Raw genomic sequence first — 15,547 nt, forward strand, 5'->3', positions numbered from 1 at the left:
GGGTAGAGCAGCTCAGCGCTTGTTGGATGTGGGCAGCAGAAGTGTGGGCCTCTCAGGGAGCTGGGGGAGATGGCCCTGCTGCACTCACCCCCAGCACTGCCCATCACAGCTCAGAGAAAAATGGTTGGTGTCAGCAGAGACTTGCAGGACAAACAGGCTGTCTTTTGGGTGCAGAGGTTTGTCCCCCTTCTGCAGGAGGGCGGGGGCTGTGGCCATCTGAGAGCAACATCTCTGAGCCCAAAACATGCTCTGCCAGGTTGGAAGCAGAAGAGGATCCAGGAAGAAGGAGCAGAGGTTCTTCTAAATCAGTAGAACTCCTGGATTTATTACAAGGCGAAGGATCCATTTCCTATATGAGCATTTCCAGCAGGCTCTTAAGAGCCCCATGGGAGTTGCAGGACACACCAGCCTCCAAGACAGAGGCTGCATTTCCTGCCAGAGTCAGATCTCAAAGGGAGACCTATACCTGGGAAAACCTGAACCAGCATTGCTCCCTGACATTAGTGGATAGAGCTGGGGCTCAGGGCAGCCTCAGCCACAGGACCCAGGAGTTCTGCCTGCCACATTGTCCCTGGAGCCAGATAGGACCCTCAGGTAGGGCTCTTGTGTCTTTGTGTGACACCTTGGGAAGGAGCTCTCAAAGCTCTTATGCTTGGTGAATAGCCTCAGGACCATTGGGAACAAGGAACAGCAGTCCAGGCTAATGGTCTTGGTCCAGCAGCCTTCTATCTTGCTTACTCCCTTGCTCTCAGCTCACCTTTTCATCCAGGGAAATAGTATGCTCTTCCCACCTCATCACCCAAAACTTGTCTTCAAGAGGTCCCTGTGCCTCTGTCTGTGAGGGAACAGCCCCAGCGTGGCCCCAATATCTCCCATCCCCACTCCTCACTGTGGAGCAGCTCCTAAGGGCAATGGTGGGAAGCGCATGAGAAGTGCCCAGCAGTGCCCAGGTCTTTTAGGGAAATGAGAGTTCTGCCATGGCACCAGGAAGAGCTCCCTGTGATGCAGCACATCCTATTGTGACCTCAGCTCATGTCTTCTGGGAGCTCAGTAGGTCACCACCATGGAGATGGTATAGCCAGGGCAAGAGCAGAGATCCTTCCACTCACACCCTGGAAAGCAGTCACCTCCCCTCATCCCAGTTATTTTCCAAAACTTGCTGATAAATCCTTCAAGACAGTGAAAAAAATGTGAAATATTTCAAATGAGGCATTGAAGAGGTCAGTCTGCACCCCCTGCACCGACAGGTCTCTGCACTGGGCAGAGCTGTGTGGGTAGCTGCAGTATGGGGGATGGATTGGGGGTTGGGATTTTTCAAAGACATGATCAATGTGAAATGAAACAGCACAGAGCCTGGCCATGGGCTGAGATGCTTTCAGGAGCCTCAAAACTGATAGCTGCTGTGGACCACCCTTTTTGTAGAAGAAGGATGTAGGACAGCATGGGACAGAACGCAGCCTTCCTCCTTGAGGCACCAAAGTAGGTTCTTAGTTTTTTTTAAAGTCCTCAGCAAGGTTTCTTGGTCTACAGTGCTTAAGATAGAGATGATATGCCCCAAAAGAGCAACCCTTAAGACACATCATCTAGAGGGCTTTATCTGGGACCTTGGTCTTTGCCAGTCTCCAAAGCCCTGGGAGAGTCCAAGTGGCAAATCTGGATAATTTTTCCCTTTCCCATTAATTTTGCCCAGCTTTCTTTTTGGCTGAATTCAGGGCTCAGCTGATCCTTGGACTCAGCATGGCCTGAAGGCAGTGCTTCTCCTCTGAGTATAGTCCTTGGCACCCTGTACCAACCTTGGAACTGTAGCTCTCTTGGGGGCTGTACAGTTCTGGCACCCTGCATCCCACCATAGACACCCAGGCCCTCCCAAGGGGGCTGTACAACCCTGACTCCCTGGATCTCCCACAGTTTTGATGCTGGGCTTCTCAGGACATGCCCACACACTGCAGTACTGCTGTCCTGGCTCTGCTGCAGAGCCTGTAAGGCAGTGCTGTGCCCCAGGACCTGCATTTTGGCTCACTCTGGAATTTGTGAGGGGAGCAGCTCCCAGCTCTGCAGCTGCTGGACACTGAGGATGTCTCCAGGAGCATGACTTCAAATGAGAGAAGTGCTCTGTGGGTGGAAAAGAGAGGGGAGAAGTTGAACAAAGAGTGGTTCAGGCTGCACAGAAGGAGAATACTTTTCACCATCAGGATGGTCAAGCATTAGAACAGGTTGTCTAAATGTGCACGATGCGCAATCTCCATTCTTGGAGGTTTTCAAGACCTGATGGATAAACCTCTGAGCAATGTGGACTGATGTCAACAGGTCCCTGGCTTGGTAAGGAGATGGAAGTAGAAATTTCCAGATGTTCTTTCCAACATGAATTACCCTTTTGATTTTATAATATTTGCGTCTGTTTGCCCTTTCTGATGATCCTGGACATTGGAGAAAGACTGAGCAAGTGTGGAAATGTGACATGGAATTTCGAGGTGACTTTCAGCCTTTCCAAAAGGCATTGTAGGAGGCTGGAGGGACCAGCCCAAGCTGTCAGGGCTCTCTGAACCTGAGCGAGTCAGTGAAAAGACAGTTGTCTGCAGGGAAGTGAGGAGAATCCCATTCATGGGACCTCTAAAGACTTTGTTTCATGAACTTTATGTAGTACTGGTGGCTGCCCAGCCTCCAGTTCCTTTTCAAAGGGGCATGAATGAGAATTCAAATGACCAGGAGTTATGTGTAAAGTCAGGCCTTGCCAGAGTTCTTTACAAGTTTCCAGAGTCCAGAATTCTCAGTCTCCTTTGGGAGCCAGTTATGCATTGCTCACTCTCTGCAGCCTCTGGGGAGAACCAAGATGCAGGATCAACCCCCCAGAGGCTCGTTAGTACTATTAATCCCAAGGCACACGAAAGAGCAGAGACATTTAGGTCCTGCTGGGGATTTACTGCAGGAGCTGCTGAGAGAAGATGAAAAAATCAGGGCAAAGCCTGAGCTCTGGGCAGTGGTCTGCAGAGTCCAGGGAAGGCAGGGACTTGGTGGTGGTGGGGGGATGCAGAGAGTGAAATCCCAACCTCGATCTTCATTCCCAGGCACCATCAGTGCAGAGGTCACCCCTTCATGCTGAGGACTGCAGGCCAGCGCTGGATGTCCTGAGGCAAGTCATGGTGGTGTTTATATTACTGCTGGGTTTTTGCACAGTTACAGTTTGTGAGTGAGACCAGAGTCTCACTCCTGTCCTTTCCTGCATGTCTTCCCCACAGCTTCCTCCTCACCCCAGACGCTGCCGAGTCCCTGGCACCATGGAGCAGAGATCCTGGAAGGGGCTGAGGGTGCTGAATTACAGCTGGGCTGCTGGTGTGGTGGAGCCGATCCTGGGGCACTTGTCCATCTTGGATGGGCAGGCTATTCAGGGCTAGAAATGCTTTGTCCTTCCTTCCACCAACCGTTAAGGGCTTTTCCTCTCCCCTTTCTCCTAGTCTTATAGGATTTGGTCTCCATCCCTCAGCTTTCTCACATTTGACTCTCACTCATGCAGTGGGGAGGGCCGGGGACCTCAGTCATTCTGGGCTGACTATGGAAACCTCTCTTACTGGTATCCATCAATACAGCCTCCAGGGAAAGCCTAGGAGATGAGTGAGAGTGTAAAAGGCTCATCCATCCCCAGAGTTCTCTGGACAGTCCAGGCATCTGCTTGCCCATCTCCAAACTCACTGAAAGGTCTAAAGGGAGAGAAAGGGAATGGCAGAGACATAATTTTCTCGCTATTTTTGTGAGAACCCCAGGAAGGGCACCAGACAGAGGGCTGTGTGGGAGCACTGCAAGCACAGCTGCCTGTGCTGAGGTCCAGCTGTTGGGCTGGGGTGTGTAGGGAGGCAGCCCTAGAACCCTCAGGAACCACCACAGAGGAGGCAAAGATGTGAGGAAAAAGATCTTCCCTGTGCTTTTCCTCTTCTCCTTGAAAAAAAAATGAAAAAAAAATCCTTCTTTACAGTATTTTCTACAAAGAGGCTGCAATGAGTGGATTTTAGGTATCTGCTGAGACTGAGCATGGACTTTCTGGAGCAAGTCCAGCAAAGAGACAGAAGGATGATTAGATGATTAAGAGAAAGGAGTATCTGTCATGTGAGGAGAGGCTGCAAGTTCTTAGACTGTGTAGGCTGGAGAAGAGAGGGGGGATTTTATCAATGTGCATAAGTATCAGAAGAGCAGGTGTCAAGAGGATGGGACCAGACTGTGCTCAGTGGTGCCCAGTGCCAGGATGAGAGGCAAGGGGCACAAATTGAAACACTAGAAATTCCATGCAAACACAATAAAATACTTCTTCACTTGAACTGCTTGCCTGGAGAAGTAGTGGAATCTCCATCCTTGGAGATACTCAGTGCTTAACTGGACAGTGTGCTCCAGTGTGTTCAATGTGTCCTAGGCAATGTGCTCTAAGTGACTGCTTGAGCAGGTGGGTTAGACCAGATAGCATGCAGAGGTCCCTTCCAAACTCAACTGTTCTGTCATTCTTTGAGTTTTTTGTGGTTTTTTGTTTGTTTTTTCCTTCATGCAAGATTATATGGCTATTCTGTCAAAAATATTCTTCCTTCATCTTAAATCAAATACAAACAAACATTCTTCTTTTTTCAGGCCTATTTCTTGAAAGCAGGAAAAAGAAAGATAGATGTATGATGGCAATGGAGAAAGATCAATGGGAGAATGGGACATCATCATGGGAGTTCCTCCTGCTGGGAATGTGGAATATTCCCTCACTCCAGACACCACTCTTCCTCCTCTTGTTCATGGTCTACTTGGTGTCCGTGGTTGGGAATATCCTCATTGTTGCACTGGTGGTTGCAGACTGGCACCTGCACACTCCCATGTACTTCTTTCTGGGCAATCTCTCCTACCTGGAGACCTGCTACAGCTCCACCATCTTGCCTCGGCTGCTGGACAGCTTCCTGACTGGGGACAGGACCATCTCTGTTCAAAGCTGTATTGTACAATTCTATTTCTTTGGTTCTTTTGCAGCTAGCGAATGTTACCTGCTGGCCATAATGTCCTACAATCGATACTTGGCCATATGCCAGCCCTTGCTCTATGCAAGCATCATGACCTGGAAGGTCTGTCTCCCGATGGTGGCTGCATCTTGGTTAATGGGTTTCCTTATCTCTACAGCAATCACTCCTTTCTTATCCCAGTTGAAGTTTTGTGGCTCCAAGGCCATTGACCACTTCTTTTGTGATCTTGCCCCATTGCTGGAACTTGCCTGCAGTGACACTAGGAAAGTCACTCTCATTGCTTTCGTATTCAGCTTCTTGGATATAGTCTTCCCCTTCTTGTCCACCCTGACTTCCTACGCATGCATCATAGCTGTCATTCGGAGGATCCCATCCAGTGTGGGCAGGCAAAAGGCCTTTTCCACCTGCTCCTCACACCTCACTGTTGTCTCTGTTTTCTACAGTACCCTCATCATTGTCTACACACTGCCCAGAACCCCCCAGCTGAGGCAGCTCAACAAAGTGTTCTCCTTTTTCTACACTGTCCTCACACCCCTTGTCAATCCCCTCATTTACAGTCTGCAGAACCGGGAGGTCAGGGAAGCCATGAGAAGAGTGCTCAGAAAAGCTTTGGCCATCTCCAGAGCTCAGAACATTGCTGTGCCAGGGTCTTAAGACCATGTATGGTGCATATGTAAACTACCAAGGAGAAAATGGGGGAAGATGTTTGCTTGGTGCCAGGAATTGCTCAAGGAGTATGTGAAGCTAAAACAGAAAGGGATGGAAGAGTCCATTAGCAAATATATATATATTAGCATATACATACATACATATATATATATATATATATATATATTTCTCTAAGTCATCTAATAAAGACTGATGAAAAAAAGTGTCTATATGTGTGCTTATAGGTGGTCAAGATGACGAGTCCAATCCGACATATAGAGATATGACTCTCTAATAAGCTCAGATAGTGCAACTCTTGCCATGCCCAGCAATTTCAGATCTCTGTTAATATCCCTGTTTACTGCCTCTTATTTCCCAGCCACTGAACTTCCTTTCTCATCTCTGCTAGAGCAAAAGGTCTCTTCTCCTTCCTTCGGATAAAATTAACTGTCTCAGTGCTGAGGTGTTGCAAACTATCTCAATATCAATGGCTATGCTGTCCTCTGTCAATCTGCTCTAGTGTTTTAAATCACTCCTTTGAAGAGGGAAACTGTGTTGGAGCTCTGCCAAGAGTTTGCCACTTAGCTAAGGCAGTCTCCTGGTTTGCCTCCTTGTCTTCCCGAGTACTGACATGCACTGTTGTCTTTGAAGATGCTGACCTTGAAGGCCTGCCAGCTTTCCTGAGCTCCTCAGCCCTTCAAAGCTGCTTCCCATGGCATCCCACCTAGAATTACCTTCCATAAACACAGGTCTTGTCATCTCCAGTCCTGGGTCTGGACACTGCTTTTCCTCTTCAGTCCTTCACTCCTCATCGGATTTGAAACTCCACTATTTCACACTGACTGCAGCTACAGCTACCACTGATTATCACTTCCCCAGACAGTTCTTCCTTACTAGTGATAGTAGAACCCACTGGGCCTCACCTCTGGTTGGCTCATCCAGTACCTCTGTCAAGAAGATATCTCTGAGACCCTCCAGAAATCTCCTTGTCTGCTTGGGCCCTGCAGGGCTACACTTCTTGAAGATGTCAAGGAGGTTCAGGTCCCCAACAAGAACGAGGGTCTGTCATCCAGAGACTTCCTCAGAATTTCTGAAGAAGGCCTCATCTGCTTCCCCACCACGATTATGTGGTCTGTAACAGTCTCCTGCCACCAGGTCCCATGACAGGCTTCTCCTTCAATCTTTGCCTTCAAGCTCTCAAACAGCCTCTCATTCATTCCATAGAAGAGCTTCTTGCATGGAAGCTGCTTCTTCACAGAATCACCGAATCACAGAAAGGTTGAGGTTGGAAGGGTCCTCTGGAGATCATCTAGTCCAGCTTCCTTGGTCAAGAAGAGTCACCTAAAGCACATTGCACAGGTTTGCATCCAGGCAAGTTTTGAATATCTCCCAAGATGGAGACTCCACAATCTCTCTGGGCAACCTGTTCCAGTGTCCTGTCACCCTCACAGTGAATTTTTCCTCATGTTCAGATGGAATTTCCTGTGTTTCAGTTTATGCTCATTGCCTCTTGTCCTGTCACAAGGCACCACTGAACAGAGTCTCGTCCCATCCTCTTGACACCCTCTTTTCAGGTATTTGTAGATATTGATAAGACCCCCCCTCAGTCTTCTCTCCTCCAGGCTAAACAGGCTCAACTGTCTCAGCCTTTCCTTTCTTTCCTCACAGGGGATATGCTCCAGGCCCCTTATTGTCTTTGTAGCCCTACGCTGGACACTCTCCGTAGCTCCATGTCTCGTACTGGGGAGCCCAGAATTAGACACAGTACTCCAGATGAGGCCTCACCTGGGATGAGTAGAGGAGGAAGAGAACTTCCCTTGACCTGCTGACATCGCTCTAATGCACCCTAGGATACCATTGATCTTCTTGGCTACAAGGGCACTTTACTGGCTCATGGTTAACTTGTCCACCAGCACGCTGAAAGTTCTTCTCTGCAGAGCTGCTTTCTAGCAGGTCAACCCTCTATCTGTACTGGTGCATGGGTTTATTACTCCCTAGGTGCAGGGAGTTGCCCTTTTTGAATTTCATGAGGCTCTTCTCCATCCAACTCTCCAGCCTGTCCAGGTCTCGAACTGCTCCCTGCCAGGAGTGTGGTGGACTTCTAGCTAAGCAAATGGGAGTATTCTCTTTCTCCTGAGTTGAATTGCTTGTTGGGCACTACAGACTGTGCTGAGCCTATCTGGGGTGAGTCAGGAGGAATGCCATTTCCTAAACAGAGGGTGCAGCCCTTTTGGTATGAAAGGCTGCCTCTAGCTGCCACTCTCAAAGGGTATTTTTTTTTTTCATATAGTTCCAATGCAGTATCTGCCAATGCTGAGAAAGTGCTTTGGACCTCTCTGGTCTCTTTGAATGGCCCTAGACATTTGGCAAATGATTCTCCTCTTCATGACAAATCAGAAAACCTCTGTGTAGACCCCTGATTTGAGGAGAACCCTATTCACCAATCTTTTGGAAACAGATTTTTTTTTTCTTTCCAGAATCACATTCCTCTGTCTATACCTAAAACTAGATACTTCTCCATCTGACTTGTGGCTCCCTGGACAATTGTTGTCAAGGAGTCACATCTGTGGAGCTTTGGGAAAGTCTCTGCTGGACTGTTTGGCCCTGTCCACTCCAGGCACCTTTCATGCTAGGTGATGGTTAGCTCAGATGTGACATCTACCCTGTGCATGGAGATGCCTAGGGGAAATGAATCCCCCCCTGTGCGTTGCTGCACCCTAAACCTCTGCAGTCAAGAAGAGAGCAGGGGGAACATGATTTCTCCCTTCCTTCTCTAAAATGGCTGGGGCTCACACTAGTAAGAGAAAATACCACCTCCTTTTAGACCTGCAATATGGACTTCTTGGAAACCATAAAGTCTTCTTCAGCCACCATGAAGAAATCTCAGTGGGGATGAGAAGCAAATACCATCTGCTATATTTACTTGTTCTTTTTTCCATTGGCCCCAAAAAATGTAAATAAAAATAAAATGTAGGATAAACAACTCCTACATATTTTTTTCTACAACCAGGCAATTTCCCAAGGTTAATTTTAGACCAAGCTCAGTTGTCATTTTCTGTGGAAAGATAAATTTTCTTTAATATATGTCTAGTGAATCATTTTATTTTACACACTCTCTTTTCCTTTGTATAAAAAAGGAAATGATGCTATATAGACATTAACAGCATACATATACCAGTGCTTATAATTAGTAATGCCAGACATTTTTTTGCCGCAAATATATATCTATATGCTAATCTTGCTAAAACTACTGATACTTCTATAAGAACATTTTCCATTTGTGGAAAGAAGATTATATCCTCTCTTTTTCTTCCTACAAACTACAAATGTTATTGTCTGCATGATGTAAACTTGCATTCCTAAAATTTTAGCTAGCCAATAAATCATCTAGCTAAGTCTTCTGCTGCCTACCTCTCCACTGGTACCATAATTTGTCCACCTGCCTGGCTGTCTCTCTGTCTATCTATTTTGCAAGGATTTTGATTCTTCTCTCTGATATTTATCCTGCCTCATCTTTGTGTAATTGGTGGCCAGATTTCCAGTCCAGAGCCTTGTCACTAGTTCCTGTCTGTAATCATCTCTATGCCCACCCTCCTGTGGTCACCTCTATCTTGCTGCCTGTGTCTCCTGATCCCATGCCCATCTCTGTCAATTAGGACTGGATCTGTTGCATGGCCACATTTTACAGTCATTTCAGGAATGAGCATATAAAGCATTACTAAGATACTGAATGACTTGTTGCATGCTGTGACTTTTGGAAACTCCACAGAATTGTTTGCCCTGACTGTATGTGCAGGTGATTGTGATTGCACAGGGGAGGTGTCAGAGGGAATTGGAGCTGACCTGGGAGCTGCAATGCTGCATCCTGTTGTCCTCTGGCAGGGGCTGGGGAGAGGGAAGGTTTCACCAGAAACAGCTGAGCCTGAGGGGACTCATCAGAGAAAGAGCCAGCAGCAGGCTGCCCACAGGGACCTTGGCCTCAAGGGTCCTCCTGCTGCTACGTGTTGGGGAGTCTCAGGTCCCCAGAGGACGTAGACATTTATCAAGTTCATTTGAAATACATGCGTTCAACACTGGCTAGGTTTTCAGACAAGGAAAAGAACAGAAGCTGTTTCATCATGGGCTCATTACCATCATCACACTTAGCAAAACCCTTCCTAGACAATGACCTCTCCTAGTAGACACCCTGCAGAGAGGAAGAGGCAAGAATCATCTCATTATCGCTGCTGCATGCTAACGAGCTCCTAGGGGACAGTTACCAAGTGTGGAAGGCCACGACAGGAATGCAGTTTTGGGGAGGTCTAATAGGGCCTCCTGAGGGCTGTTAGTGATGAAGCTGTTTTGGGAAATCAAAGTGTGCTTCCCTGGGGGCTGAGTAGAGCAGAAAGTCAGAGGCAGCAATTTCCGGATGACAAAGGAAGGAGGCAGAGAGGTCTTTGTCACATGGCCCCTTGGATGGGCCCTACCAAGCCAAGGGACCAGATGCTAATCCCCAGCCTGCCAGAATGGTGATGCTTTTCATCATCCTCAGCCTCAGGTTCCTCCTGGTCACCATGCGACATCTAAAATGCCTGCAATGTCCTTACCCCAATCCTAGGACTGCCCCCCGTCATCTGTCCCCCAGACTGCCTCCCTTCCCCTGACATCTCTCAGCCTTATCCCTCATCTCCCAGGAGTCTGACCCCAAAGAGGTGGTCTCCAACACCTCCAAATGCCACTGCAGAGTGATTCCCCAAGCTACCAGTACCTACTGCTTGAGTGGTGCCATGCAGTCATGAATCATTGCCCACGTTTCCTCACACCTGCCCTTGTCACTTCCAATTCTCCACAAAGAACATTCTTTTTCTGCAAATCCATCTTCTGCTAGCTTCTGTCACTCCATGAAGGCTTCCAAAAATGAACTCATACTCTTCATCCATGGAAAGCAGTGATACCTGTGTAGTAGATAAAAAAAAAAAGCAACTGAGAAAAATCCTATTCTCAGTGCGTGTTGCACAAAATACCCTTTGCAGTTCTCCCAAAAAAAAAAAAAAAACGGACAAGAATTCTCTTCTGAAAACCAGGTGGCCTGAGGACAATGCCATCTATACATAAAAGTAAGGCAAGTAGTTTTATATTTTTTATCTTCAAATCTCATTTCCATTACTTCATCCTCAGACCCATGAAACTACCCAGAATAGAGCAGGGAGTTGTGCTACAGCCTCTCTGGAGGTGAGCTTCTGTATATCCTTTCTTCTACCTCAAAAAAAGCATACAATAGCTCACTTCCATGCAGTGTGTGCATGGGGAATGCCCTGGCTCTGCAGAGATGCTGCTGTAGCCTTGCAGAAGAGATTCTGAGGTGATTCTCAAAGAAAACATTATCCAGACTTTATTAAAAGCATCGCGAGTGCTGCTAAAGCAAGAGATGGATTGCTGCAGATACTTTGTGCCCTGATATTCAGTCTTAATTTTAGCTGCAATTGATGATGCCTTTGTGTAGGCGTTTGAGGTTTGGAGATTTTGGAACCTGAGTGAAAGAAAAAAAAGCCAAGAGGAAGGTCACTATCCGTAGGGAGTGGTTCTGCTTGCTCTACCAGGTTAATGGCAAGCAGTAAAGGGCATGAGATGGGAAAGCAGCTTTGCCAAATAAGATCAAAGACAGAAAAACAAATGGATCACCATTCTCAGATCACAGGGCAACACACCTGACACCCACTCTGTGACAGCTGCAGTGTAGCTTGACCACCTTTGGACATAGCACAAGGAGACTGGCTTTCCTCCTTCCTAGGAGGACTGTGTGGACCAAGATGAATTGAGATTCCAAAGCTCCTCTTTGCATTCATTGGCTATATGGGAGCTCAGGGACCTTTCATATGGAGGCAACAACATGACAGTCATGCATGCTTGTTTGGGAGATGTTGTGGCATTCATCTGACACAAGATCAGGACTTCATGGGAGGGCAGCAGGATTTCAGGGCTGGGGTGATGGGGATGTTGAGGGAAGAGGTGATGTGATGGCCTAATGGGCTCAGTTGTGGGAGAGGCTATGGGAGGTGGTTATGAAGGGCCCAGGGCAAGGGCAAATGTATTTTTATAGGGGAATCTATGCCATGTTCAGCATGGTAAGGGGTGGTTCCTGCTCTGGGTCAGAGTGCCTGACAGCACTGTGCACAAAGGGGCACCCAGGATCAGCACACCCTCTCGGGCCCCAGAGATATGGGCAAGGATTTCAGAAATGGTTGGAGCTGTTCTGCTTCCATACTCCTAGTCCTTGGACCCTGGGTCCTGTCTGTCAATGAAGATGAAAGCTTTGCTCCCAGTAAGGACCTGGAAGGGGCCTATATTTTACCACTGACCCTCCTCCTCTCAGTAAACTCACAATATGAGGTTGGTGGTGTCTGTTCAGGGCAATCTTCACTCCAGATCTCCCTGCTTGATCCATTTCTGGGAGATCTTCTGTTCTTGCCTCTGAGCTGAAAGGTTTCTGACCATTGAATTCATACTCGTCTTGTCTGCAAGGCAGGAGAAGAGAGGAGGCAGCAGCCCAATGAGCATGGCACAGGCACATTCCATCTTCATAGCTTGCAAGACAAAGACTGGACAAGGAGGCAGACCTTGGGCAAGAGGTTCGGTGGGGTGTGATGGTTGTGGATTGCTTTTCCAAAAGAGTTTTTTTTCTTTGTTTCAGGATGAAAGTGATCTGGCTATGGAATATGACATTCTTTAGGGGTGGGTACTATGTCAGATGATCCCAAAACCTTTGCCATGGAGGTTTACTGCACTGGTGGCAGCATGCAGGAGGTGGAAGCAAGGAGAACCTACAAAGGAGCAATTGAGAAACATGGCCTGAGCATGGAGGGATGGTGTCAGGAAAGCCAAAGCTCAGATTTGAGAGGGCATCCTTTGACACTTGAAGAGCTGAAGAATGAAAGAGTTGATCCATTGTTGAATGGAGTGGGTGACTTAATGAGAGTCGACTCACAGAAGGCTGAGGAACTCCTCTGTGATTCCTGAAAAGATTCAAGGAGAAGTAGAACTACTAGGGGTGGATGAGTATTGCATCAGAGATTACTCATGAGAACTCAGCCTCTGAAAGCCATGGGACCTGACAAGCTGCATCTGAGTGTAGTGAAGGAAGGCACCAATGTCCTTGCAAGGACGGTCTCTGTCATTTTTGAGCGATCAGGGCAGGCATACACAATGACTGGCGGAAAGAAAATTTGAAGCTGTCTTCAGAACGAGCCGTTCTTGTCATCATTAATTAATAGTCGAAGGAACAGGTGAGAGTTCACTTTACTGAGACTTCAGTGTCTCAGCAAATCATGGAGTGAGTCCTTGTGAAACACATTTATGAGCACTTGGAAAAGAATGCGGCTGGCAATAATCAGCATGAGTTTCCCAAGTTTAACTCTTGCCTCACCAACCTTGTTACCTTCCACAGCAGAACAACTGGATTAGTGGAAGAGGGAAGAGCAGTGGATGTCAATCACCTTGTCTTTAACAAGATTTTCTCAAGACATGATTTCTCAAGTCAGGATGTGATGGTCTACATGGGTGGACAACCAGAAGAACAACATTGATTGGGTGACTAGGCACACTGTAGACTGTTTGATGGGTCATAGGTCATACTCTATCTGGGGACTTTTAACAAGTGTAGTCCTTCAGTGGTCTGTCCTGGGATCTGTCCTGTTTTACATCTTTATCACAAACCTGGAGGATGTCTGCAGAAGAGAACAAACTGGGTGGGTAACACCCAATATGCTCAAAAACAAAGCAGACATCAAGAGGGACCTCAAATGTCTTGATAAACAGGTAGCATGAAAATGCATGAAATTCAACAAATGCCAAAGCCTGCCTCTGGGAATTAAAAATCCATTGCAACAGCAAAGGCTGGAGACAGATTACAGGGAGCAGCAATGGCCAGCTGCTCCCAGATGGATGGCCTGCTGGCAGCCAAGTGTGCTAACATAGTCAACAGGGCAGAGACCCCACCAGCCAAGGCCCAGCCCCTCCATATCCAAGGAAGGTGAGCAGGGAAGACCTGGAAATGGTAGGCAGGTTCAAGCAAGACTAGATCATCAGGCAAGTTCTTGCTGACAAGGCAGGTCTGATGTCAAGCTGGGAATGCCCAGCTTGGGAATGGGGTCAGACAAAGCCCTATAGCTGCAGGGCAGGTCCATAGAGATGAGGCATGTCCAAGGTCAAGCTGGAAAGTCAGGCTATGAGTCAGAGTCTGGATCAACAGGGCCCATGGCCAGGAACAGGCACACCTGTAACACAGCTGTGGAGAGGCACACCTGCAATGTAGCTCAAGGTGGGACTGAAGATTCAGGGCTGAGCTTAAATGAGCTCCTGGGCCTTTGAGAGGGGGTGTATGTGGAGGCCTCTAGTGAGTCCAGTCAGGGCTGTGAAGGCCTCTTATTGCCCGCAGGCTCTGTCAAAAGCCTGACCAGGAACAGTTCTGTAGAAAAGAGCCTGGGGATCCTGCTGCACAGCCAAGGCAACATGAGCAGGAAGTGTGCCCTAGCAGTGAGAAAGGCCAACAGCCTCCTGGGCTGTGTGCACAGGAGCATGGCCAGCAGATCAAGGGGAGTGATCACACCCCCTTACTCAGTGCTCATTAGACCACATTTAGAGTGCCACATCCAGAGCTGAATCCCAAATACAAGAAAGACAACAGCATACTGGAGCCAATTCAGTACACGGCCATTAGGATGCTCAGGAAGCTGCTGCACACAATTCTGTGTCCATGGAGCCAGCAGCTCCTGCCTTCCAGCCAGGGTAGAGGCCAAGGAGACTCCAACAGGACTGAGAGGAATCCTGCCCTGTAGCACCCACTGATGCAACAGCAGGAGCAAAGGAGGTCTCTGAGAACCAATGAGGTAAGAAAGAGGAACAGAAATTGAGAGAAAAGATCAGTAGCTCTGCTCCCTTGCACCCCTTTCATACCAAGCTCCTGTGCCTCAGGGAGAGGTTGGAGAGCCCTCTACCCTCAGGATACAAACCCTGCACCCAAGGGGGACACATCATGGAGTCAGGGAATGTCTCCATGGCTGGGACGAAGTGCTGGAGGCTCAGCCTCTTCCTCCCCACTGACCATTGTGGGGGACCACCTGAAGCCATCAGGGCTCTCTAAACCTGAGTGAGTCAGTGAACAGAGAGTTGGCTGCAGGCAGGTGAGGGGAATCCCATTCAAGAGATCTCTCCCGACTTTGTGTCAGGATTTTTTAAGGAGGCCTGCTGATTATGCAATCTCAGTTTCCTTTACAAAGAGGCAAGTCCCAGCATTTGAGTGTCCAGAGTTATGGGGAAAGCTGTATGCCAGAAGTGTTTACAAAGTTCCTAGCAGTTCAACGGGTTTCAGTCTCTTCTGAGGGCCAGTTATGCATTGCTCACTCTCTGCAGTTCCTGGGGAGCGATGAGCTGCAGCAGGAATCTTCAGAGACTCGTTAGTGCTATAAACCCCAGGACACTCTGGAGAACACGGGGCATTCAAATGCTGCTGGAAACTCCCTAGCAGAGCTGCTGGACGAAGACAGAAAGCACAGAGCAATGCCTGATCCCTGGGTCAGGGTTTGCAGAGAGCTCAGAGAGGAGAAGGACACATTAGAGAAGAGAGAGAGGATGACATCTTGCACCTTGATCATCATTTCCCAGCACTATCAGCACAGAGGTCATCACCTCATCCTGAGGACTGCAGGTGAAGTGGTGAGGCTTTGCATGGTGGCATCTATGAGTGAGAAAGGGGATGGGCATATTCCTTCCTGGATGTCTTCTACTCTAGCTCCCTCTTCCCTCCACACATATCTTGTGATGCCCTTGTTAGCTGAACAGAGTCCTGGGGAGCTTGCTGATGGGTGCGGAGTTAGATGGGTTGCTGGCCCTGAGCCAGCCCAGAGCCCTGCCAAGGGGCACCACTACCTCACCTGGGAGATAAG

At 48.2% G+C, this 15,547-nt stretch overlaps 1 protein-coding gene across 1 annotated transcript; it reads left to right on the plus strand.

Moving 5' to 3' along the window:
- Positions 1 to 4,655: 4,655 nt before the first annotated feature.
- Positions 4,656 to 5,633, plus strand: LOC134143778 (olfactory receptor 5B21-like). Its single transcript, XM_062582064.1, has one exon. It carries the CDS (start codon positions 4,656 to 4,658, stop codon positions 5,631 to 5,633), a length of 978 nt encoding a protein of 325 aa, XP_062438048.1.
- The last annotated feature ends 9,914 nt before the right edge of the window (positions 5,634 to 15,547 follow it).

The sequence above is a fragment of the Rhea pennata genome, chromosome 8 (genome assembly GCF_028389875.1).
Source record: "Rhea pennata isolate bPtePen1 chromosome 8, bPtePen1.pri, whole genome shotgun sequence".
Classification (NCBI taxonomy): domain Eukaryota; kingdom Metazoa; phylum Chordata; class Aves; order Rheiformes; family Rheidae; genus Rhea; species Rhea pennata.

Coding starts and splice junctions, on each gene's coding strand:
- LOC134143778 (XM_062582064.1), top strand. CDS start 4,656: ATGGAGAAAGATCAATGGGAGAATGGGACATCATCATGGGAGTTCCTC.